This window comes from Mus caroli, unplaced genomic scaffold, assembly GCF_978045245.1.
Source record: "Mus caroli unplaced genomic scaffold, Mus_caroli_1 scaffold_6, whole genome shotgun sequence".
NCBI classification, from domain to species: domain Eukaryota; kingdom Metazoa; phylum Chordata; class Mammalia; order Rodentia; family Muridae; genus Mus; species Mus caroli.
Window position 1 is genome coordinate 38,866,075 of NW_028227261.1, and position 25,626 is coordinate 38,891,700.

Here is a 25,626-nt window from a genome sequence, read left to right on the forward strand (position 1 = left end):
TAGGCCAGCCAGAGTTACATGATGAGACCCTGTCTCAAAACATACACACACACACACACACACACACACACACACACACACACACACACACACAGTTCCTTGCTGGAGATTGTTCTGTTCCATCCCTGTCTTGCACTTCCCAGAGCTGGGTCTACCACAGTAACGTGTGTATGCAGTCCCTTGGTTCAGAGTTGTAGTTTAGTGAAGGGGCAGACACTCAGAGCCCCCATGCCATGAGATCACAGAAGAGATGCACTAGAGACATTGTCATAGTGCTGCAGTGACATGGAAACAACAGACAGACAGACAGACAGACAGACACACACACACACATACGGGCTCCCGTATTCCCCACTCAGTGTCTTTCATCCTGATTTAGCCTTTCGTCTAATTTCCGTTTTCTGTCCCAAGCTAACCTTTCTCTTTCTGTCCAGCTTTCCCCTCCCTTCACCTTAGGGACCCCTTCCACACAGCCCTGTTCTTTGTCAAGTTCCTGGCTGTTTCCTGGCTTGGTGGGAGGGCCAGATGGGATGTCAGATCCCTATATATACCTTTGACTAGCTGTGACCTTGCACTGGTTTCTTAACCTGTCTGAGCTTGGGTTTCTCTGTCGGCTAAATAGAAATGGTGCCATTGTTTCTGGCTATCATCAGTTAAGAAAAGAGCTGTCACAGGGAGCTAACACTTGCCCAAGAGACTTAGCCCTCTATTTAACTAGCCAAGCCCTCCATGGAAAGAAACAAGCCAGCAAAACTGCTGCCAGACTGGGGCTCTGAGCCCAAACTCCAAAAGGTGCATCCAGTCATTAGTTTGAGCCATAGGACTCATATCCGGGCACAGTCCTTCCTCCTGAATCCTCACTCAGGACTGACTATATCGCTCCAAAGGTCAAGGAAAGCCATTAGAGTCCCCAGCCAGCAAGAAGAGAGCAGATCCCCACAGTATTGCTGTCCATGGTCAATAGTGGTGAGTCCCCAGCCAGCAAGAAGAGAGCAGATCCCCACAGTATTGTTGTCCATGGTCAATAGTGGTGAGCTCTTCCTTAGGTGAACTTGGTGGAAGAAGAGAATGAGAGGTCTTCCCCACTTTAAAGTGACTCTGGAGGCACTTAGTGTAGAACCCTATTGAAGGTTTGTTCCTTGGCCCACTCTCAGCCAACCATGGGGGAGCCTACCCAGGCCCCATCCTCCTTGATTCACACATGCGGCCTCAACAGTGTCTTGCTTGCCATTTCAGGGCAACTGTTAAGGGCCTCTGTGGAATGCAAGTGATGCATCCAGTCATTCATGTGACCTCTTGCTGTATACGAAATTTTGTGCTGGTGTGCATGTGCATGAGTGTATGTGTATGTGTGTGAGTGTGTGTAAGTGTGTGTACATGGTATGAGTGTGTGTTGTGTGAATGTATGCGCGTATGTGCTTGTTTGTTCTTGAGACACACTCTCACCTTGGAGCTCTAGCTGGCCAAGAACTTAGAGAAATCCCCCTGCCTCTGCCTCCTGCATGCTTGGATGAAAAGCATGCATGCCACAAAATCTCAGTTTGCCCAGAGTTGTGTGAGGGGCTTAGGTGTAGCTTGGTAGTAGAGCACTAATCTAGCAAATGCAAAGCTGTCTAGGCTCCATCCCCAGCACAGCAAAACCAAGTAAAACAAAAGGTTGCATGTTGTTTCTTTTTGTTGTTGTTGTTGTTGGGGTGGGTTTTGTTTGTTTGTTTCGAGACAGGGTTTCTCTGTATAGCCCTGGCTGTCCTAGAACTCACTCTCTAGAGCAGGCTGGCCTCGAACTCAGAAATCCGCCTGCTTCTGCCTCCCAAGTGCTGGGATTAAAGGCGTGCGCCACCACCACCCACCCAGCCTTGGATGTTGTTTCTTATTTTGGAGGCCTGCTCTCTACATGAAATGTCTCAGACATATAAACATGGAAGAATAACATAGTGAAGGGCTGATGATGAAGGGCTTAGTTGGTCGAGCATTGGCCTGGCATGCATAAAGCCTGAGGTTCATCCCCAGGACCTCAGAAAACCAGCGGTGCTAGCACACGCCTGAGGTCCTGGCACTTGGGAAATGAAGGCAGAAGGATCAGAAGCTCAAGGCCGCTTGCAGCTACAAATCAAGGTTGAGGCAAAGTTAATAAAGCAAGTGAAGTAACATAATGGGCACCAAGCACTGCCTTCCTAGTTTATAAAATAAAGAGTGAAGGGGCTGGAGAGATGGCTCAGTGGTTAAGAGCACTGGCTGTTCTTCCAGAGGAGCCGGGTTCAATCCCAGCACCTATGCAGTGGCTCACAGCCATCTGTTACTCCAGTCCTAGGGGATCCCATGCCCACTTCCATGGGCACCAGACACTCAGAGGGTGTGCAGACATGTGTGAGGACAAACAGCCTGGTTGCTCTGCCACCCACAGCCCTCCCAGCGCCATCACCCCTGTGGATGTTCCATGTCTCTCTGCCTTGGTTTTATTTTAGCTAGATAATCACATATCCATTAAACACAAATCAATTCTTTCTATGGGACATGTGATAAACACTTTAATTCCAGTACTCAGGAGGCAGAGGCGGGCAGATCTCCTTGAGTTTCAGACCAGCCAGGACTTTAGACCCTACCTCAAAAAGTGTGTGTGTGTGAGTGTGTGTTGTATTGTTTTTAAACTTTACATGTATCATTATATACATGCGTGTATGTGTACATGATTTCAATTGATATCTTGCATGTACAATTTGGCTTTCCCTGTATTGGCACGCATAGCTGTGCGTCACTGCTGGGTTGTTGTCGCTGTTGTCCTTGTTTTACTGCCACCTAGCAGTTCACGTTCCACACGGAATTTTCCTCTAGTGTACGATCCTGCTGCTTCTGGCATTTTGCAGTTGCAAACAGTTCTTAGGTGAAGATTCTTGTGCGCGTCTCCTTGTGTGTGCGCTGTGCCCGTGGAGGTCAGTCACAGGGTTCTGTCTGCATGCAGCAATGGTTCTCAACATCCCTAATGCTGAGTCCCTTTAATACAGTTCCTCCTGCTGTGCTGTCCCCCAGCCATAAAATTACTCTGTTGCTACTTCATAATGGACATGTTATTACTGTTGTGAATCCTAACGTAGGCATCTGGGATACAACCCCACAGGGGTTCCGACCCACAGAAGAACTGCTGCTATAGGGCTTGGTATGCATTCTATCTTCCCAACAACTCAGGAGAATAAGGGTTGCCGTCATTGTCTTAGAGGCAAGGAAGTAAGAACTTAACAGAGGGGAGCCATTTGCGGCAGGCCAGAGTCGTACGTAGCAGGGCTGGAACCTGATGGAGCCAGCTGCTTCCTCAGGTTAGCATGTTCTCGCTGCACCACAGATAGGAAGAGCTGTCACCCACAGTAGTTCAGGCTCTGAAAGAGCAAAGCCCCAGGGTCTCAGAGTAGCGAGTGGAGCTCAGGTGCGCAGATGCCAGGCACCAGGGTGTAATGGGTGAGGAGAAGGAGGCAGCCTGGCAAAGAGCGGGATCAAAGATGGGCAGTCGGGAGTGAGGGAAGTGAGGAGGCCGTATCACACCAAGGCAGGCGGTCTACTGGGGTGAATTTGGCCATCAATTGTCTGATTCGTTCCCTGCACTCTGCTCCATGAGACACGGTGGTAAGACATCAGTGCTCTATCTCTGATTAGACACTCGCATCCCAAGCATGGCCCTGGCCTGGTGACACATAGCCTATGGTCTAGCTGTGGTGCCTCAGAAAACCAGATAAGTGTCAAGGAAGGCGAAGGGTCATGGGAAGAAGATAGGTGCTGAGCCTGGTTCCCAGCACAGCTGAGCGTGACCACTTCCCTACCTGCATCTCCTGGCTCAGGGAAAAGGGAAAGCAGTGGCCTGGCCCGGCCTCGTGACTGCAGCTCCCTCTGCCCACCCCAGCCCCGCTCTACCCCCAGCCCTGTAAGAGTACTCCCAGTAGGATCACTAGTAAGCACGCTAGGAACTAAGTGACCTGCTAACAGTAACCTTCTTCCTTTGTCCACAGACAATCTGATCAAAGCCATCTTGTCAGTCACCAAAGAATACCGCCTGACCCCTGCCTTGGACAGGTAAGCCAACCTCTGTCTGTGTGGCATGTGCAGAGGTGCTGGATTCGACAGGTTCCCCACCGTACCTCCCATGCACACACAGTACACACACTGTGGGTCGATTATATAAGTAGGCCTGCTCTTCTGAATATGTCCCCCTGCCAAGTAAAACACTTTCCAAGGCTCCTCCATCCTCAGACATCAGGGGTCTGGGCAAAGCACAGAAGGTGATGGGTGGGGGAGGGGGCGTGGGGGGGGTGCTGACAGAGGCAGCTAACAGGGAACAGAGCTTAAGTCTGAGGTAATGACAGCTCTGAAGGCAATAGACCCTGGAAGGGAAAGCCACAGGTCCAGATGGGAGACAAGAAGCCCTGTGAGCAAGACCATCAGTGACTACCAGAGTCTACAGGCTTGAGTTGGAAATAAACCCAGTAAGCCAGAGGGTGTGGCACACACCTTTAGTCCCATCACTCGGGCAGGCAGATCTCTGAGTTCAAGGCCAGCCTGGTCTATAAAGTGAGTTCAGGATAGCCAGGGCTACACAGAGAAACCCTGTCTCGGGGGGGAAAAAAAAAAGTAAGAGAGAAGACGGGCGGGGGGACGGGGAAGGCTGGTCTTGAGTCCTGGAGCCCCAGTCTCTTTCCTCTGCCCTTGTTTCTCTGAGAGCCTTAGTCGTCCCTCGCTGTTCCCTACCCTCTAAGGCTACCAAGCCTCCCGGTATTTTCTTAGAAGTGTCAGACATTAGCCGTGTCAGAGTGTCTGCCCCAGGGTTCAGCTTCCTGAGGTATGGAAGCACTGCAAAGTCACAGTAGAGTCCAGGGCAGGGACAAAGGGAAGCAAGCTGGGGACCACCATCACAGGCCTCTGCTCTCTCCTCAGCCTCCACTGCCGCCGCTGCATCATTGTAGGCAATGGAGGGGTCCTCGCCAACAAGTCTCTGGGGTCACGGATTGACGACTATGACATTGTGATCAGGTGAGTTCCCTTAAGCAACCCTTGGGGCACGTTCATGTTGTCACCCAGATCCAGAGGATCCGTTAGGTCTGGTCACCTAACCTGGGGGTTAACAGAAGCCTCAGGAACGTTGCTGGGTTGGCAGGATTTGTTTTATTTTGTTTTTAAGATTTATTTATTTCATTTATATGAGTACATTGTAGCTGCCTTCAGACACACCAGAAGAGGGCATCAGATCACATTACAGATGGCTGTGAGCTACCATGGGGTTGCTGGGAATTGAACTCAGGACCTCTAGAAGAGCAGTCAGTGCTCTTAACCACTGAGCCATATCTCCAGCCTCAGGTCAGAAGGTTTTAAAACAAACAAGGAGGTAGCCTGGATTTCCAGTCTGTGCCTGGGGTGTTTGGGGTTCAGGGTGTCACCCCAAACATAGTCTCAAGGCCAGCCTGACCATACCGGCTCTTTGTAGACTGAACTCAGCACCTGTGAAGGGCTTTGAGAGGGACGTGGGCAGCAAGACCACCCTACGCATCACCTACCCTGAGGGCGCCATGCAGCGACCTGAGCAATATGAACGAGACTCTCTCTTTGTCCTCGCTGGCTTCAAGTGGCAGGACTTCAAGTGGCTGAAGTACATCGTCTACAAGGAGAGAGTGGTAAGCTCCGTACTACAGGCACCCTTTTACTGCCTCCAGCCTCCCACCTTCTGAGGCAGTCCCTCGCATCAGACCCCACAAAGAACAAATAGGAAATTTCAAAATGATTCAAAGCTAAAAAGACAGCAAATCCAGCAAGGGGCAGAGGCCAGACAATATCAGGGTGACCGTTAGTGTGCTGCCTCCCTCCAGATAGCCAGGCTGGAGCTTGTGTCTCAGATCCCTTGGGAGCAAAGCTCAGATCCCTGTGGTAAACTCCCAGCTTCCACAGATGCCTGCCCTGGTCTGTAGTTTCCTCCCCAGGCCCACTTCCCCTTCACGAGGCCATTCTGACTGCTCTTACAGCCTTACCTCCTTCTTGATGGGGAAAGAAAGCCTTCTGGGGTCATTATGCAGGGACAACGGGCCTCAATTCAAGGGTGTCAGCTCCCAAACTCATGAATCCAGACCATTTTAACTGCTAGCCCGTAGGTTGGTTAGTCTCCAACCTGCCATTAAATCTGGTTCTCCTCTTTTGGTATGATCAGATTCTGTGCTGACGGCTCTAAGCTGGCCAGGATGCGGGCCCATGTGTTTAAGGAGTCTATGTGATAGAGTAGGGTCAGAATGCCCATTAGTAGGCCACCCACTGGGCCCCCCCCCACCTCTGTTTCCCAGTTCTGGGCCTGTGGGGACACCTGCCAACTTGTCTGAGTCTGTCTCCCACCGGCCACCCTCCTCTCCTCCCCTCCAGCTGTCATCAGCCACCTGGGGGAGGGGTTTACAGAGCTACAGCCATGAATTTCCCAGGCCCAGGCTTCTTCCTAGAGACTGACGACAGATTGCCCTCTGCCTTCAGGAAGAAGCCAGATTTAGAAGTCAGGGGTGAGCACAGCTTAGCCTGCCTGTGTGGGACTCAGTACACTTTGGTTTGACTCCACAGCCCTTTCCAAGCAAGGCCAAGTGCAGACAGTGTCAAGTAGGTAGCGAGCAAGAGAGAAGGCAGAAGTCAGGTCCAGACACTCAGGTAGGCTGGACAGCCGGAAAGGGAGCCCCATCAGAACCAGGTTGAGTGAGGCCTCTGGCCATGTTGGGTGCAGCCCAGATCTCTAAAGGGAAGGAAAGGGTGAAGAAGCCCTCAGCCTCTAGCAGGCCTCCCTTGTCTACAAAACTAAGGTGGGAATGGGGCTGGGAAAAGCACCTCTCTCCTTTCAGAATCCCTACAGGCCTTTCTATTTGCCTTGGTGAACCCTTCTCACATAGGATTCTGCTCCTCTGCCACAGACAGACACCTAGCAAAGCCCCAAGGCTTTCTCTGGGCAGGAGAGCCAGAGGGCAGGGACCTGATCCCTTTGAGTTCCCGCCCCCTTCCCAGTCACTATAGATGGTCTGGAAGTGTCTCAAACACTTCCTGATGGGCAGGCTGGGAAAAGCAGGGGTGGGGGAATTCCTTGGGGACAGCAGGCCAGAGACACACAGCAGGCAGTTGGATCTGGTCACCTCTATCTCCAAGAGCACCAAGGTCAGCGGAAGAAGGGCAGTGGGCAGAGAGCAGGCTCCTGCTGCTCCCAGGAAGACAGAGGCAGTGTGAGGCAGACTCGGGCCCTCACTCAGCCCTGTCCTGTCCTGTATCTGGGAGAACACCTTCCTGAGTGTGGTGGGAGAGGGACGATGGCAACCAGTCCTCTGAAATCCTGTAGGCCTTCTGTGGCACTACAATCAAGGATGACTTTGGACTTCTGAGTGGCCCACCAAGTAATCCCAGTAACGTTCATGCCTTTCTCAGCCTTTCTCAGTTACTATCTTACCAGCTTATTGTTCTGTTTGCTGTGAAGAGATACCAGACAACTCTTTTTGTTTGGTTTTGGGGATTTTGTTGTTGTTTGTTTGTTTTGTTTTTTAAAACATGGTCTCTCTGAACAGTCCTGGCTGTCCTGGAACTTATAGCAGACCAGGTCAGAGATCTGCCTGTCTTACCCCACCTACCCCGCAGTGCTGGCATCAAAGGTGTGCGCTACCACACCCGACTAACCACAGCAACTCTTATAAAGGAAATCATTTGTTGGGGCTTGCTTACACTTTCAGAGATTTAGCCCATTAGCTTCATGGCGGGGAGCAGGGCAGCATGCAGGCAGCTGTGGTACTGGAGAAGGAGCTGAGAGTTCTACACACAGATCCACATGCAGCAGGAAGAGAGAGAGCCCTTGGGCCTGGCTCAAAGCCCACCCCCAATGACATACTTCCTCCAACAAGGCCACACCTCTTAATCCTTTCAAATAGTGCCACTCCCTGGTGACAAAGCATTCAAATCTATGAGTTTATAGAGGCTGTTTTTATTCAAACCATCACATCAGGTGAACCTGCAGAGGCCTGTTCCTGAGCACCCTTCCCCCAAGCCTGAGGTTGGTGCTCCCTGGGACATCTCTAGCCTGCACATCACTTCCCTGGCCTCCGAGACCTAGGTAGAGTAGCTGTTAAGCCAGGCTGCCTTTCCCAGCCCTCCCTGTGGTTGGGGTTCAGCCACAGGCTCCACCTGATCATGCAGTCCTGATGAGCCCTGGAAACACGGAGATGCCCAGTGGCTCTGCCCTTGCCTGGGTATAACCACCTGGTTCTCTTATCACATTGCACAGTGCCACAGATGCTCCAAACGGGTCACCAAAAGACCTTTTACTAAACTCCCTGGTCCCAGGAGCCTTGATCAAGTCAGCAAGGATGTCTGATAGGGGCTCCCAGTAGGCTATGTGTCCAACAAATCACTGATGGATACTGAATAGGTAGGGAAGGCTAAGAGGGAGGACGGGGTCAGGGAGAAGGAGAAGCAGCCAGCAGTCAGGTCCCTGATGGGAGATGCAGCTCAGGAAAAAGCTCTTCTCAGAGTCAGACTGCACCCACTTACCAGGCATTGATGAGGTGAAAACTCTGAGACAGTTCCTAGGACTTCAAGGACAAATTCAGTTCTGTTCCAGACCAGAAGTCACTCACAGTCTAAGGGAGACGCGATCCCCAAACAAGAATCAGTGTGCAGTGTAGGATGTGCAGTGGTAAGGAGCAAGCTGGGGCAGACAGGGAAGGCCACGAGCATCCTGAGAGACACTGTGTAACCGGAAGGGGTAGGAGACAGTCAGGTGCTTCAGACAAAGGAACCATGCACATGAAGAGCCCCAGGGGGCCATGCTCCAGTCTGGACACTCTAAGACTGTGGTCGGCACACATAGCTACTAACATGTCAGAGCTTGAGTGTCTCAGATATCATGGCCCTGGATGAAGACTGGGTAGAGCAGAACCTGTGAAGGACAGAGCACCTCCCCGATCACTCAGGCCACCACCCTGTGTTTCTGCCACTTCCCCAGCTGTGCCCTAGGATGCCTGGTGGCTCAGGGCTGCAGAGCCCCCGTGGGAGCCTTACCTTCTTTCCCCCGTCATCCTCCCACCAACACTGGGAAACTGGCATGTACTGAGCAGCCCCCTGTCCGGATGGACCAGTGTGGAGTGTGGCCCCAACATTCAGAGGGAAGGCCTGAGGTGGTCCTTAGACAGTCACTGCAGGCCTGACCTTATGGCAGTGTTCTTTCCTCAGGACGGAGGGAGGGCAGGATCTCAGAGGCCAGCCAGAGTCCCACATGCATGCTCAAGAGGTGACTTCTGTTTGGGGTTTGGTTTGGTTTGGTTTGGTTTGGTTTTCAGATAGGTGGACCTACAACTCACTGTGTAGCCTTGAACTCCGGGCAGTCCTTCTGCCTCTGCCTCCAAAGTCTTGGGATTATAGATGTGAGTCACCACGTTCAGCCGAGGTTTTAAAAAGTAAGATGAAATAGAGACGTTTGTCCCTAGCCTAAAAGTCACAGTAAGTTCTCAGTCTCAGGCAGTTCCTGGAGCCCTGGCTGGGCCTGAACTCTTGCCACAACCTCCAGAGTTCTGAGACTCCTCTGGCTACTCCACCATTCTTGGTGGTATTTTTTTACTGGTGGTTGCAGTTGGAAGAGCCCCATTGCACTGGGAAGTGAAGCATTTTTCTGTCTAGGCTGTGGGGTCTGGCCTATAGATAGTGACCCAAAGAAGAGGAGTCAGAGGCCAGGACCAAGGGAAGGGGAGCATCCTGTAGAACAACAGCAGTGCTGGTAGTCTGGGAGCCCCACAGTGCAGCCAGGGCCATGGGGTCCCCAAACACGAGGCCTTACTGGACAGGGCCCAAGCTGGGCATTACATGACATCTGTGCTCGCGCCGCTACCCTGTGCTGACCCCAGGGGAAGCTGGATGGAGGGCTCCCTCTGGGAGACACTGGGCAGGGCTCCCGGGTACCCCAGCCGGAGAACACGTGGTCCAGACCCCTCCCCGTGCCTCGGCCAGTGCTCTCTTTGCAGGCAGTACCAGTGGCCATACTGTTTTCTTTTCTTTTCTTTCTTTTTTTTAAAAGATTTATTTATTTATTATATGTAAGTACACTGTAACTGTCTTTAGACACTCCAGAAGAGGTGTCAATCTCATTATGGGTGGTTGCGAGCCACCATGTGGTTTTTGGGATTTGAACTCAGGACCTTCTGAAGAGCAGTCGGTGCTCTTACCCGCTGAATCATCTTGCCAGCCCCAGCCATACTGTTTTCACCAGGCATTGTTGCAAGCAGGAATCAGAGGGCCTCCCTCCTCCCTGCCCACACTGTGCCCGTCGCTCCCTCCCTACAGATGCAAATGTTCAGTTGTCACACTGGTCATCTCTGCCTTCTGCTCGTCATCATTACTGCCTTCTGTGCCCTGTCGCTCACCCCGCCTGATGATAATTGTCACTCTTCTTTCCTGCTCCTCCCAATCCTCTTCCTTGCATCTTTCTCCCCACTCTCCCTTTTACCGCCACCACCACCATCTTCATCGTCGTTGTCATCGTCATCGTCGTCATCGTCATCATCATCATCTCACCACTGCTGTCATTTAAGCTCCTCGAGTCTCAGCTTTGCTTAAATCCCTGAACTCAGTTCTCACAACAGCCCTGTTGGACAGAACTGTCACCATCCTCAGTGTTGGGAATCAAGGCCCAGAGATGATGAAGTGCTTGGTCGAGGTAACACAGCTAGTTAAGTAGTTACGTAGTAAAGGTGGGTATAAAACCCTCTCCCACTGCCCCAGGAATCCTGAGCACATACCTTCCTGCTTAGACTCCTCCATGTCACCCCCTTCCTGCCGTGACTTAGGAGAGCCTTGTTTCCTGAGTTCTTACACGTAACGGGCCCCAGAGCGCATCCGCCCACAGCTCTGGCTGCAGCAGGTGCTGTTAGCACTAGTGAATGGTAGAGCTGCGTCATGAACTGTGCATTGCTAAGTCATTCTGACTGTTCACTGTAGCCTCTCTTACTTACTCATTGATCCATTCATTCTAATTCAGACCAAACAGCAAAGTCACGCCCTGCCCTGAGCTATCATCAGCATCCCTCTTACTTGGCACCCTGCAGTACCTTTCCTCCACATCCATACGGTCCATAGACACCGTAGAGAGAGAAACTGCAGCAGAGGTTGTAACTCATGATGTCACTTTGCCAGCATCAGGGCCCTGTCAGTCTCCTGTATGTATCCAGCAGACACAGGAGAAACCTCACATCTAGCATGTAAATAAAGGCCACCATCAGTGGACTTCCCAGCCTCCCGCCCACACATGCACACCAGTTCCTTGTCTGTTGCTGTGATGAAACACCATGACAAAGGCACTTAGAGCAGGAAGAGCTAAGGGGGCTTCTGGTTCCAGAAGTCTAGGAGTCCATCACGGCAGGGATCGTGACAGTGACAGCAGACATGGCAGCAGGGACAGTTGAGAGCTCATGTCTCCAGCCACAAACTAGAGTTGTTTTGAGGCCACACCTCCAAAGCCTACCCACACAGCTCCACCATCTGGGGACCAAGTGTTCCAGCCTCTGAGCCTGTGGGGGACACTCTCATTCAAACCACAGTAAAACCCACATCTGTTTCTGTTCTCCTCTTCCACCACCCCTGCCCTTGATTGATGTCCATTTTTTTCCTGAGCCAGGAGGCTCTCTCCTTTCACCTCCTAAGGTGGGGAGGGGGTGGGTGTTTCTCTTCTCACCTCTCCTCTGAGCCTCTTTTCACATCAGTCTGTTCGTCTAGGTCTTTTCTCCCCTTAAAAATAAGCCTGTGAGCTGGCAGTGTGGCACAGTGGGTAGTGGTAACTGCCACCAAACCTGCTCCCTGAAGCCACATGGTGGGAGGAGAGGGAACTGCGACTGTCCTCTGACTCCCCCAGCACTAGTTGTGTCAAGATTTTGCCAGCATCCCACGGGTGGGTCCCATTTCTGAGCCCTTCCCTTTGTGCTTATTCATCCTCTTACTTTCTGCCTCGGGTACCTGGAAGAGTCGACCCTTTTTGCTTCACAGCCCCTCTTGTTAAAGGACCAGCTCACCAGCTGGCACCCTCCAGGCCTTTGTTGTGTCCTGGCAATGAGAGAGTCTAAGGACAGTTCTGGTTTTCACAAGGGGTGACCAAACCTTGGGGAGCCTTCACTCCTTCCAGTCTCTTCACCCTGTGTTTTCGGTCGTTCATTATCCCGATCCACAACCGGCCCTTCTACAAATGGCTTGCCCCGTGAGATCAGCAGCTTCCTAGCTCTCTGCTTCCGGATAGCCCTCCTCCAGTCTGCTGGGCACATGTGCCTTCTAACCATGCTGAAGCACCCAGTGACTGGCTTCTTCTTTTACCTAATGGCTGCCACTGTTGAAGTGTGAGGTCTCGTTTCCCCTGGAACCTTGTTGTTTGGGGAAGAGTTCCACCTTAGAACTTCGGAATGAGGAACTTGGAGGGGGTCTGTGGTCTGTTTTAACAAGGGCCCAGATGTAAACTCGAGTGTCAGAACCGCTAGCCTGCAGGATCAGTTCAAACGCTGACACCCCCAGCCAGAGCTTCCCTGTTGTTACTATTGTCTCATACTCAACACTTACATTTTCTCTGGCAACACGGAAATGTGTGTCCTGTTTCACACTGCTGCGTTCAGCCTGCACCGGGGACTGTTAGAATTCCCCTCCTAAGCCCCTGGAGGCAGGAACCATCTTGTTTGTTGCAAACCTAGGAGCCTTCAACAGTGGTGGAGCAGAGCTGACATTGTCAAATGAGTAAACATGGAGACTGGGGGCTGATGAGATGGCTCAGCGGTTAAGAGCACCAACTGCTCTTCCGAAGGTCCCGAGTTCAAATCCCAGCAACCACATGGTGGCTCACAACCATCCATATCCAAACTGATGTCCTCTTCTGGAGTGTCTGAAGACAGCTACAGTGTACTTACATATAATAAATAAATAAATCTTAAAAAAAAATAAATGGAGACTGAGGCTGGTAGCTTCTGGGGATTAACCAGACCCAGGGCTCTCGGTCTGGACCTCTGCACAGCTGGCTGCCTCTTGCTCTCACAGCCCCAGATGATGGTTCTTTTGAATTCTGGACCCCCCCCCCCCCCGGTATCTTGATCTCTTGCTTCTCCTGAGGCTCCTCTTTACCAGTTCCAAGGAGATTTCCTTGATAAAAGAAATGAAAACTGAACCGTCCCTGGCTCCCTGTCACCCACAGACACCCCAAGCTGGCTCTTCTCTTTGTTCTTGGCTCTTCCCAAATACAGCTTTCAGAAAGGTTCTCGACCCTCTCTTCATAGCATCCACCAACATAAATCCCAAGCGGACTAAAAAGCAAAATATAAAAGTATAGCGTGTGTGTGTGTGTGTGTGTGTGTGTGTGTGTGTGTGTGTGTGTCTCACTGTGTTGCCCAGGCTGGGCTTGAACTCTGTAGCCTGGCTGGCCTTGACCTTTGAGCAATCTTCCCAGCTCAGCCTCCCAGATTCTGAGGCTGCAGGTGTGAGACACCACATCTAGCTGGAAATTTTGAAGAAAATAGAAGATACCAAACTATTTTATAATTATTTTCCATTTATTAATTTATTGGGGGGTGCACTACAGCTCTCATGTGACAGTCAGGGGACAACTTTCAATAATGAGTTCTGAGTTCTCTCTTTGCACCGGAGTGGGTTCAGTAGATCAGACTGAGCTGTGGTTCTAGAGATCAAAGTCAACTTGTCAGGCTTGGCAGCATCCTTGCCTGCTGAGCCATCTTCCTGTCCCACCCCAATCCTTTTGTTTGGAGATAGGTGCTGTGTTGTCCTGACTCAGAGACATTCACCTGCCACTGCCTCCCAGGTGCTGAGATTAAGGGTATATGCCACCATACCCAGCCCCACCCCCAGGCCACTGCAGGCTCCTTCTCCTCTTCCTTGTTCTGCTTCTCCTCCTCCTCCTCCTTCTACTTCTTCTCCTTCTCTTTCTTGCTTCTCTCTTCGTTTGTTTGTTTGTTTTGAAATTGAGTCAAATCCCCTAACTTGAGCTGTTAGGAGGCAGACAGTCTCCCTGTGCTTGGATTATAGGCGTGAGCCACCATGCTTGGCAGGAAGGGACAAACTTTTAAACCACAGAAGTGCTAGAAGAAACTTGGTAATAATATCCATTGAAATCAAACAAAAATATTACACCAAACATTTTGAAAGTATTTCTGGGAAATCTAATAGACAAAGATTTATTATTCTGAGGGCTGTCAGGGAAGCCACCAGAGCACAGCAGCTAAGGGGACAGGGTACACTGATCACAAAGAAAACTAAGACACATGTGGCCTGCCTAGAAGTTGCAGACATGCATATGCAGGTATCAGGGTGCCATTTGTCACCCATCACATTTTGAGAAATGTACATTGAAACTGTAACATAGTACACTGGCAAGAGTGGGAGACAGATGCTCTCAGGTAATGCCAGTGAGGGATGGGTTTGGGAAAGAAAGTGCTACCGAGTGCCAAGAGCTGTCCCCCAGAGGAAGGAAAAGCCTGCAGACAAGATTTTTATCATGGTGTTATTTACAGTAGCCAAACCCAAATGTGACCCAAGGGATGCTATGCAAATTATGGCTGTCACTGCTGAATGGAGCACACAGCAGCAAACCTAGCCAGCCTACAGTGGGTATGGACCTGTGGGCCCGCCATGACGGTTGCTCTCCTAGTCTTCACATATGAGGAAGGCTGGTAGTCATAGAGCCGGATTCAGTGTCAGGTACAAAAACTGTTGTCTTAGGATTCTATTTCTGTGAAGAGACGCTATGACCACAGCAACTCTTAGACAAGAAAACATTTCATTGGGGCTGGCTTACAGGTTCAGAGGTTTAAGTCTATTATGGTCATGGCGGGAAGGATGGCAGCAGGCAGGCAGACATGGCACTGGAGACGGAGCTGAGAGTTCTGCATCTGGACCCACAGGCAGAAGGAAGAGACTGTGAGCCACTAGACCTGGCTTGAGTTTCTGAGACCTTAAAATTCACCCTCTAGTGACACCCTTCCTCCAACAACAGTTCCGCTCCCTATGAGCCCACCGGGCCATTTTCTTTCAGACCACCACAACTGTCCTCTTTCTCTGCCTCAGCCAGCTGTTACCCAGCCACAGAGACTACCCAGGGTAGTGTGCATGCCAATCCTTGCTGTTCTGTACTCATCTGCAAGACCAATTGCCTTCTTAGAAGTGAGATTGAGCCCAGGACACATCATCTGCCCACTGGGAGAATGCCCAGCCTCGGGGTCACGAGTAGCTTGCATCAGGGCAAGCCACCTGGCCTGGCAAAGGGAACAGAGGGTGTCCTGATCAGAAAGGTCCAACTGCCTCATCTCTCTGCCCCTGGGATACTTAGTACAAGTTCCAAGTCCTAAAGGGCTGCTCTGCAGTCTCTAAGCTCATACACAGGCTGGACAGATGAGCAAGGTCCGGCACAGAGAATGGCTCTGGCAAGCTGTGAGTTATGTAATGAGTTAAAAACCATTCCATTCATCGTGGCAGTAGTGGCACACACCTTTAGTCCTAGCATTTGGGAGACAGAGACAGGCAAATCTCCGTGTTCAAGGCCAGCCCTGTTTACAGAGTGAGTTCCTTCCAGGACAGCCAGGGCTACATAGAGGAACTGTATCTCATAAAAACAAACAAATGACAACAACAAAAACTACCTTCCAACTGGTATGACGTCAGAAGGGTGCTGCTCTTAGAGTGGGTAAAGAAGTGTATGTTTACCACACTCTGGCCACATCCAGTGAGATGGCGTGAAGAAAAGCATGGATTCTAAATTCCAAGTCTGCCCTCCATGACATTTTTTAAAGGAAAGGTAGAATATTCTACTTAACAGCTTGATAGACTGATGTATAACTTCTAATGCCTAGAACATGGGTTTCATTTTCTCATTTATTGTCGAGACGCTGGGGAACAAGCCCAGGGCCTTGGTCATCCTAGGCAGGTACTTTACCACTGAGCTAGCCCCGTCTGGCACAGCAGAGAGTGTTCGTAACCACTAGCCGGCTCTCTAGTCTCTCGACCTATTATTTTCAAGAATTACAATAGCAGAAGCTAACAGGAGCTGACTTTGAGCCAAACATTTTATATGCATGGCTTCTAACTGTCATAACAAGAAACCACCGTAAGGCTGGAACTGGTATTCTTATCCTGTAGTTGAAGATAATGAGACTTAGAAAGGGAAGTGAACTGCCTCAGGGCATAGGGTGAGCATCTGGGAGTCTGGGTTGAATCTTAGACCCACACTCTTAGCCATTAGCACCAGCTGTCCCGGAGGGCAGTGGGAGACACCGAGGATTTTAAACCTGAGGTGAAGACCAGACCTACACAGGGAAGCACAGTGGAAGACAAGATGGCAGCTGGTGCCAAGACCCCAGGAGAGCTGGGGACTTATCCTGAGACAATAGCAGTGGGCAGCATGAGGAGTGACCACATCCACTGTATCTGAGGCTGCAGAAAGCCAGGCCAGCACAGACTCCTCCAGAGAAGTCCTTCGCAGGGACCAAGGAATATCATGGTAGCAGGACCCTGGTGGGGAGACACTTCCTTGTTTTCTTCCCAGATCTTTTCCCACTTGGTTCTGGCTATTCTGAGAAGAGCAGAACAGGTTGCATCAGCAGGAGCCTGGCAGCTCCACACAGGAGCCAGCCCAGACTTGACTGGGGCAGGGACATTCCTGGAGGAGGGAGTGACAGGGAATGCAGCCCACAGCTGTCCTCTCCAGGAGAGGTGCGGTGGCACTGGCTGGCCCCTGCATTGTGTCCTGTGGGTGGGAGAAATGGTTTGTAAGCAGCCTTCATGCCAGCATCTACCTTGACGGTGTAGCCAGCAGCAGGCAGGCCTCCAGCACCCACTGCCTGCCTGCGGGAGTCAGCGGGCAAAGCTGGCTCCACGCTCCCGTGTCTGAATGGGTGCAGGTGTGGACCTGTGCAGGTGTGCTGGCCTTTCTGTGGTGGCTGACACCTCCAGCCACACCCTCTGTTTCAGTCTCTTGGCTTCTACAACACTCGGTCATAATAGGAAAGATTTATTGAGTTTTCACTGTATACCAGACACTGCCAAGCTATCAAGCACAGCATCGCCTTTAATCCCTTCAGCTTTCTGGGAAGTTGGTCTTGTCATCCCTGTTTTATGCAAGAGGAACCTGAGGCTTAAACAGATGACGTGATGTGCCCCAGGTCACAGAGATGTGGAGTTGGGGTGTGAGCCTCAGTGTTCCACACTACAGAGCCTTGTCCCATGTGGACCTCTGAGAAGAGGAGCTGTGGGGTGCTTGCTGATGTTAGGACAAGCTGAGATTTGGTTGGTACCTGACGGTTTTGTTTATTTCTCTATCTATTTATTTAGGTTTATGGCTATGGGTGTTTTGCCTGAATGTACACGTGTATACTCCATGTATGCCTGGGGTCAGAAGAGGCCTTCTGATCCCTGAAACTAGAGTTACAGGCAGTTGTGAACTACTGTATGAGTGCTAGGAACCGAACGTGGGTCCTCTGGAAAAGCAGCCAGTGTCCTTAGCCACTAGGCCATCTCTCCAGCCCCAATACCTGATATCTTTACAACTAGGGAAACAAAGGCTCACATTGCACCTTGTTCTTACTGTTCTGCATCTCCCTGAATTCCCAAGGGAGCCTTCTATCAGGACAGTGACCAATAGAAAGAAACAGAAAAAACTGAAATATCGACTGTGCCTGCAATGTGAGGCTTGGGACCTACACTTGGGACTCTTCCCCAAGGACCCAACACTACCCTCAGCCACTTCTGCCTGCCCCACGGCCGTACAAACATCAGAGTTTGCGAAGGGATAGAGTGTGCTCGCCTGTTCCCAGGACACATGCCCTGCCTCAGCTTACCTACTGCTGCACAGAAGCAAGAAGTTAGGAGGAGCTGCTCACGTGTGTGCTCATGTGTATAAGAGACCACTCACAGCATACTGGAAATGGGGCACTCTGTTAGTCATCTCTCCTTCCAGAAGACTAAGGAGAGAAGCAAGGCTGTGGCCTGCCCTTCCTCTGTGCTGTTTGCAGATTCTTAGAGGGATTTACAATAAGCTAATTCTCCCTAGTTTCACTTAGTGGTTAGATCCTGGACCTTTAAAAGCATGGGGAGGGCTGAACATAATGGTTTCGATGACAGTGCCTCAGGTCCCGGGCAGATTTCAGCTTCCAGAGTGGGATCCAGCTTATGTGCCCCGCTAGGCCAGCTATATAGGTGCCCCGGCACGTTCCCTCTGTAGAATGGGTCATCAGGGGCATTGAGTGACCCCTGACTCACCTCAGAGCTCTTGGAAGACAATAGGGAGATGTCTTTCTTTTTCTTTTTTTCTTTCTTTCTTTCTTTTTTTTTTTTTTTTTTTAGATATTTTCTTTATATACATTTCAAATGCTATCCCGAAAGTTCCCTGTACCCTCCCTCCCACCCTGCTCCCCTACCCACCCACTCCCACTTCTTGGCCCTGGCATTCCCCCATACTGGGGCATATAAAGTTTGCAATACCAAGGGGCCTCTCTTCCCAGTGATGGCCGACTAGGCCATCTTCTGCTACATATGCAGCTAGAGACACGAGCTCTGGGGATACTGGTTAGTTCATATTGTTGTTCCACCTATAGGGTTGCAGACCCCGTCAGCTCCTTGGGTGCTTTCTCTAGCTTCTCCATTGGGGGCCCTGTGTTTCATCTTATAGATGACTGTGAACATCCACTTCTGTATTTACCAGGCACTGGCATAGCCTCATACGAGACAGCTATAACAGGGTCCCTTCAGCAAAATCTTTCTGGCAAATGCAATAGTGTCTGGGTTTGGTGGCTGATTTTGGGATGGATCCCCGGGTGGGGTAGTCTCTGGATGGTCCATCCATTCGTCTTAGCTCCAAACTTTGTCTCTGTACAAAGTTTGTACTCTTTACAAACTCCTTACATGGGTATTTTGTTCCCTGTTCTAAGGAGGAGTGAACTATCCACCCATTGGTCTTCCCTCTTCTTGATTTTCTTGTGTTTTGCAAATTGTATCTTGAGTGTTCTATGTTTCTGGGCTAATATCCACTTATCAGTGAGTGCACATCTAATGACTTCTTTTGTGATTGGGTTACCTCACTCAGGATGATATCCTCCAGATACATCCATTTACCTGAGAATTTCATAAATTCATTGTTTTTGTTTTTGTTTGTTTGTTTGTTTGTTTGTTTGTTTGTTTTTCAAGACAGGGTTTCTCTGTATAGCCCTGGCTGTCCTGGAACTCACTTTGTAGACCAGGCTGGCCTCAAACTCAGAAATCCACCTACCTCTACCTCCCAAGTGCTGGGATTAAAGGCGTGCACCAGCACCGCCCAGCTAAATTCATTGTTTTTAATAGCTGAGTAGTACTCCATTGTGTAAATGTACCACATTTTCTGTATCCATTCTTCTGTTGGGGGACATCTGGGTTCTTTCCAGCTTCTGGCTATTATAAATAAGGCTGCTATGAACATAGTGGAGCATGTATTCTTATTACCAGTTGGAACTTCTTCTGGGTATATGCCCAGGAGAGGTATTGCTGGATCTTCCGGTAGTATGTCCAATTTTCTGAGGAACCTCCAGACTGACTTCCAGAGTGGTTGTTCAAGCTTGCAATCCCACCAGCAGTGGAGGAGTGTTCCTCTTTCTCCACATCCTCGCCAGCATCTGCTGTCACCTGAATTTTTGATCTTAGTCATTCTGACTGGTGTGAGGTGGAATCTCAAGGTTGTTTTGATTTGCATTTCCCTGACGATTAAGGATGTTGAACATTTTTTAAGTACTTCTCAGCCATTCGGTATTCCTCAGTTGAGAATTCTTTGTTTAGCTCTGAACCCCATTTTTAATGGGGTTATTTGAATTTCTGGAGTCCAACTTCTTGAGCTCTTTGTATATATTGAATATTAGTCCCCTATCAGATTTAGGATTGGTAAAAATTCTTTCCCAATCTGTTGGTGGCCTTTTTGTCTTATTAACAGTGTCTTTTGCCTTACAGAAGCTTGCAATTTTATGGGGTCCCATTTGTCAATTCTTGATCTTACAGCACAAGCCACTGCCGTTCTGTTTAGGGGAGATGTCTTTCATCTGTGCTGCAGACTCCCTAAGCAGGAACAGCATATAATGGCCTGGCAGAAAGATACCTGTCTTGGGACCAAGACACTAGGTCTCAGTCTCGGCACAACCTCATAGGTTGTGTGACTTTGAACAAGTTTCGTTGGTGTCTATGAAGTAGATGAAAGAAGAGATAAGTGATGGAGGCTCATTACCTCCCCTCCCCCTGCAGTGCCCATACCCCTACCCCCACCCCTGCAGTCCCTGGGGGTGGAGTGTTGGGGCCTGCTGAGCTCTAGAGAAAAGACAGGTCTGAGAATGTGACCAGCCACATCTGCCACTCATGGTTATCCATCACAGGCTGGCCCGTTCAGGAAGGGGCTTCTCCATCACACCATCCCATGGCTCAGCCTGTTCTCATCCATGCTGGTCCTATGTCACCCCGCTGACCCCACCTTTACTCTTTTCACACACAGCCACAGACCTAGGGAGGGATGCAGAAGCCGCACCAGCTAGCACCTAGTTGATTAATGTAATAGGCTGAGACCCAGAAGTTGGCCTCAAGGGCTTGTCCTTTGATCTGACCTATGAAAGGAGGAAACAGCTGCCAGAGAAAGAAATGTTGCCTTGGGTGGGAGACAAAGGGAAAGTGTTTGAAGCAGAGGCAGGGATGAGGGCCTCAAACCAACTGGGTGCCGTTCTGCTCCTGAGGCCGATGAAGGAGCTTCAGGAGACTGTTGTAGCCCCTTCAGTAACCGTGCCCTGCACAAGCTGTGCTGGGCCCTGGGCTACAGAAATTAGTCCGAGAGGAGCCCAGCCCTGGATAATCCTCACAGTAGCCCGCATGGTAAATACTGAGTGTCTCTGGTTTAACCATTAGGAATCTCTTCTGTGCTCAGAGTCCCAGGGAGCAGAGCTGAAGCTGAAGCCCAGGACCAAAGCCCTTAACCCTATGTTGCCATCTCTCAGACACTAAGAGGGACTTCTTGCTTGGGGTACAGGAGATCAGAGGAGATGAGCAGGAGGCAGGTCTGGGTGGATGCATCGGGTGGGTACAGGGCAAGGGTATTGGCGATGAGCAGTAGCAGAGGCATGGAGGAGTCAGCTAGCAGTGGCTGCAGAGGGCTTGGGGTGTGAGCTGAGTGGCCGCCAGAGGTGATACAAGCTGGTTTGCACTTGGAAAGATCATTCTGGCAGGGTAATGTGGCCTAGGAGGCAGAGACTGAGCTTCTGGGTACTCAATTCCATGTGTGTTAAATAAGCAACTGGAATTTCACAATCGTTTTCACGTGTCACATATGTTCCGTTCATTCTCCAGGGCTCTGGGGTGCTTAGCAGACATGGAGTGGGCCAGTAATAAGACGTGAACCTGAGGTGGCAACAGTGGCTTTGCGGGAGAGCCATTGTCTAAGGAATAAGATGCAAGAAGCAGATGGTGGAGCAGGATGGGCCAAGGAGTACAGGAGAACCTGCCTGTTCTCCCAGGCTCTGGCTCAGAAGACAGATGGAGTAGAGAGAGGAGACAGGAAGGAGGAAAAGATGTGACAATGTAGATGTCAAATGATATCTATGTGAAAACGTAGTTCTGATGTCTGGCTTTTCCTTTATGGGGCTGTATCCAGTATTCCTTGGCTGCACTGCTTTGGCAAACTTTTGGAGACTTTCCTGGCATTTCACATCCATATGGAGCACTGTAATAACTAGGAGGATGGGGAAGTGGCTTACGCTTAGCCAGCCTGAGAATGGCCCTAGGTAGCCACTTAACCTTCTCTTACATCTTCTACCCATTTCTATGAGATCTCGTTGTGTTTGTTTATTTGTTTCATAGTTTTTGGTTTTCTATTTGTCTGTTGGAGCAGGGGTGTTGTTGAGACAGGGTCTTACTATGTAGCCCAAGCTAGCCTCCCTAGAAGCCAAGGCTATCATCCTTCTGCCTCAGACTCCTAGGTACTGGGATTACAAGCATGCATCACCATGTCTGGCTGTTTTTCATGGACTTTTAAAACATGAACCTCTTATTGTTTGTGACAAACTTTTCTCCACACTTTTGTTTCTCTCTTGAATTTGCTTGTATTATTTTTGGGGGGGTTATTTATTTTAAACTCTATGTGTCTGTGCACTCTGTGTATGTTCTGAAGTACATATATATAAGATGCTTATAAAGTTGGACTGGGCATGTGGCTTAGTTGTAGAACATTTACTAACATGCTTGAGGCTCTGGAGTTGATCCCCAGTGCTGGAGAAAAAAGAAAGAGAGAGAAGTAAAACAGCTTTTTAGGGCCAGCGAGGTGGATCAGCAGGTAAAGGTGCTTGAAAATGGGGAATCTCTCCTTTTTTAATCTATATTTATTTATTTGTGTGTGTGTGTGTGTGAGAGAGAGAGAGAAAGAGAGAGAGGGAGAGGGAGAGGGAAGAGAGACAGACAGACACACACACTTGTATACTTGTGTGGATGCATATGGGGGTCAAAGAACATCTTGGTTCTCTCCTCCCACCATGTGGGTTCTGAAGTCAAACTCCAGTCGTCAGGGTAGGGAGAGGCCCCTTTACCCACGGAGCCTCTTTTCTTGTACTTGGTGATTGTGCCCTCTTGATGTGGTCAGTTCTTTTCTACTCTAAGTTTAGTTGGTTCTTTCATGTCCCCTAGGCAAGTACCAGAATTTCTGCTTTAGAGGCCACGGTAATGGTGCGCCCCTGCTGGACTCACTGAAGGCCCTGGTGTAAGGATAGAGAGGGGAGTTCATGAGAGAGCAGCTGAAGTGACTGAATTGGGGTCTAGACCAGGAAAAGCTGGAGGTCAGAGGTCTCTGTGAGGTTGGATAGGAGGGAGGGAGAGGCTAAAGAGCCTGTGGGCTCCGGTCGGACACTGGGATGTTTCAGAGGCAGTGATTCCACATTTATGACCAAGCTCCGTGAGAGAGAGTGAACTATTCTACACACAACAGAGAGAATGATCTATTCTGCACACAACAGGGCTGAAGCCCCAGCTCTGGTCAAGCGCAGGACTGAGGTCTGAATGTTGCTGTGATGTTCTGTGATAGCTCATGCAGTGTCTTTATTTTCCAGGTCCACTTTAGCGCAGTTGACTGAGAGCCAAGAAAGACAGAAGGAGGTGGGCTCGGCGAGCTCAGCAGAGCAGATAGGCAAAAGAGGGCAGGCTTCTGGTAGGCTCTAGCCTCTGGTGGGGCGGTGGGACAGCTGGGCCTGCAGGTCTCCCTTGTGGCCCAAGGACACCCGACCCAACACTCAGGCCAGAGAAGCACTCCCAACAGTGTCCCACACCTTGCCTCAAAACTCCCTTTGTGTCCTTTCTTACAGCCCATGGGTCTACCATATGTTCATCCTTCCCCAACACATATATGTTGGTCACACATCCCATGACCCCTGATCTGCCGAAGCCTTCCTGTGCTGGTTTCTACCCCAGACCTCGGGTTGCCCTTCCATACATATCCCCTCTCCTCTGAGCACATCGCCAGGTGCCCAGCTCATGGCTCCTTGTGCTCCGTTGTCTACAGAGTGCATCTGATGGCTTCTGGAAGTCCGTGGCCACCCGAGTGCCCAAGGAGCCCCCTGAGATCCGCATCCTCAACCCGTACTTCATCCAGGAGGCTGCCTTCACTCTCATCGGACTGCCCTTCAACAACGGCCTCATGGGCAGAGGGGTGAGATTCCTGGGAGGGGAGGAGGAGGAAGACCAGGCGGAGGAGCCTTGGAAGGGAAGTGGTGGCAGCGCTTGGGGAAAGAGGCCCCCTGGGGAAGAAGGCCCATCTTGGAAGTGGGCTTGATTAGCAATGGTGGTCTCAGCCCCATCTTCCCCACCCCCTCCACAGAACTCTCCCTGCTTCCTCTCTCCCTCCAGAACATCCCAACCCTTGGCAGTGTGGCAGTGACCATGGCACTACACGGCTGTGATGAAGTGGCAGTCGCGGGCTTTGGCTATGACATGAACACACCCAATGCACCCCTGCACTACTATGAAACTGTGCGCATGGCAGCCATCAAAGAGGTGAGGGCGGGGCAAAGGGGCAGTCTTTGGGTGGAGCCGGGAGTGGGCATCCAGTACAAAGGGTGAACCCTGGCATCTGTATAAATGAATGCTAAGGGGAACTGGCAGCTGCTTTTGCTGCCCAGAGTTCCTGGAAGGACCACTCTCAGCTAAGCAGCCACTGCAGTCTACCCAACATACAGTCCTCTAGCTGTCTGTGCATCCTCTTTCCTGGCCTGCCCTGGGCCCAGAGTCCCCGCCCCCACCCTGCCCCGCCCCCTTTTGGACTCTATCCCTGAATGCTCCCTTCATGGGCTTCCTGCCCCTTGCCCGGTGCCTTACCGTACCTCCTTGCTACACAACTGTCAGTTTTAGTCTCTTGTCCCCAGCTCAGATCTTTCTCTTCCACAGACCGCCTTCCCCGGGAAGACCCTTTTTTTTTTTTTTTTTTTTTCTGAGACAGGGTTTCTCTGTATAGCCCTGGCTGTCCTGGAACTCACTTTGTAGACCAGGCTGGCCTCGAACTTAGAAATCCACCTGCCTCTGCCTCCTGAGTGCTGTCGGGAAGACCCTTTGCCCCTTTCTTTGCCCCTTACACAGTCCACAAGTGAACAAAGCCTCTTGCTCCCAGGAAGACCCCCCCCCCATACCCGCTCCACCCTTCCCTGTACCAGGCACAGAGCTCACTTAGCAAGCTCCCAGGCAAACCATCAGTACAAGTAGCTTCTAGCTCTCCGGACCCCTCAATCCCACGGCCAGGATATGGCTGGGAGACCGGTAGGGTGAAGCCTTCTCAGGCCTCAGCGTCTGCTGGGGTGGCCTCTTGCTGAGCCTGGAGGGTGGGTGTGGTTGCAGAAACTGCTCCTCTGCACTCTTCCCCCCATCAAACCCTTCACTCCCCCTCCTGCCTTCACCTCCTGTCTCGAGAATGCTAAAGCTAATGGACCTGGAGATGCCTTCTTCTTTGTCTCATTTATTATTGTTGTGGTTCACCTGTGGAAGTCAGAGGACAGCTTTTCAGACAGTTTTCTCCTCCCATGGTGGGTTCTGGGGTCAGACACAGGTCTTAGGCTACACAGCGAGCACTATCATTCTCCACCGTGGTCAGACTTCAGAAACCTTTTGTGTTGAAAGAAAAACCTAACTTCTTTTTTTTTTTTAAGTTTTATTTATTTATTATATGTAAGTACATTGTAGCTGTCTTCAGACACTCCAGAAGAGGGAGTCAGATCTCAATACGGATGGTTGTGAGCCACCATGTGGTTGCTGGGATTTGAACTTGGGACCTTCGGAAGAGCAGTCGGGTGCTCTTACCCACTGAGCCATCTCACCAGCCCAGAACCTAATTTCTTACTGCTTAGGCTCCATACGTCTATGCATTTCTAATGCTCCATACCTCTCTCCTCTCCTCTCCTCTCCTCTCCTCTCCTCTCCTCTCCTCTCCTCTCCTCTCCTCTCCTCTCCTCTCCTCTCCTCTCCTCTCCTCTCCTCTCCTCTCCTCCCCTCCCCTCCCCTCCCCTCCCCTCCCCTCCCCTCCCCTCCCCTCCCCTCCCCTCCCCTCCCCTCCCCTCCCCTCCCCTCCCCTCCCCTCCCCTCCCCTCCCCTCCCCTC

General features: G+C 50.7%; 1 protein-coding gene across 4 annotated transcripts in view; it reads left to right on the plus strand.

Annotated features, from left to right (window-relative positions):
• St3gal3 (ST3 beta-galactoside alpha-2,3-sialyltransferase 3) overlaps positions 1–25,626 on the plus strand; it is a 205,967-nt gene that overhangs the window by 174,115 nt on the left and 6,226 nt on the right. For 3 of the 4 annotated variants that reach the window (XM_021161382.2, XM_021161385.3, XM_021161383.2), the window contains 5 exons: positions 3,996–4,059; positions 4,918–5,013; positions 5,465–5,651; positions 23,546–23,692; positions 23,890–24,036. In XM_021161382.2, the coding sequence (XP_021017041.1) occupies positions 3,996–4,059; positions 4,918–5,013; positions 5,465–5,651; positions 23,546–23,692; positions 23,890–24,036 (641 nt within the window). Of the gene's footprint in view, positions 1–3,995; positions 4,060–4,917; positions 5,014–5,464; positions 5,652–6,573; positions 6,658–23,545; positions 23,693–23,889; positions 24,037–25,626 lie in introns of all 4 variants that reach the window. The other variant, XM_085839036.1, reaches the window with a different exon arrangement.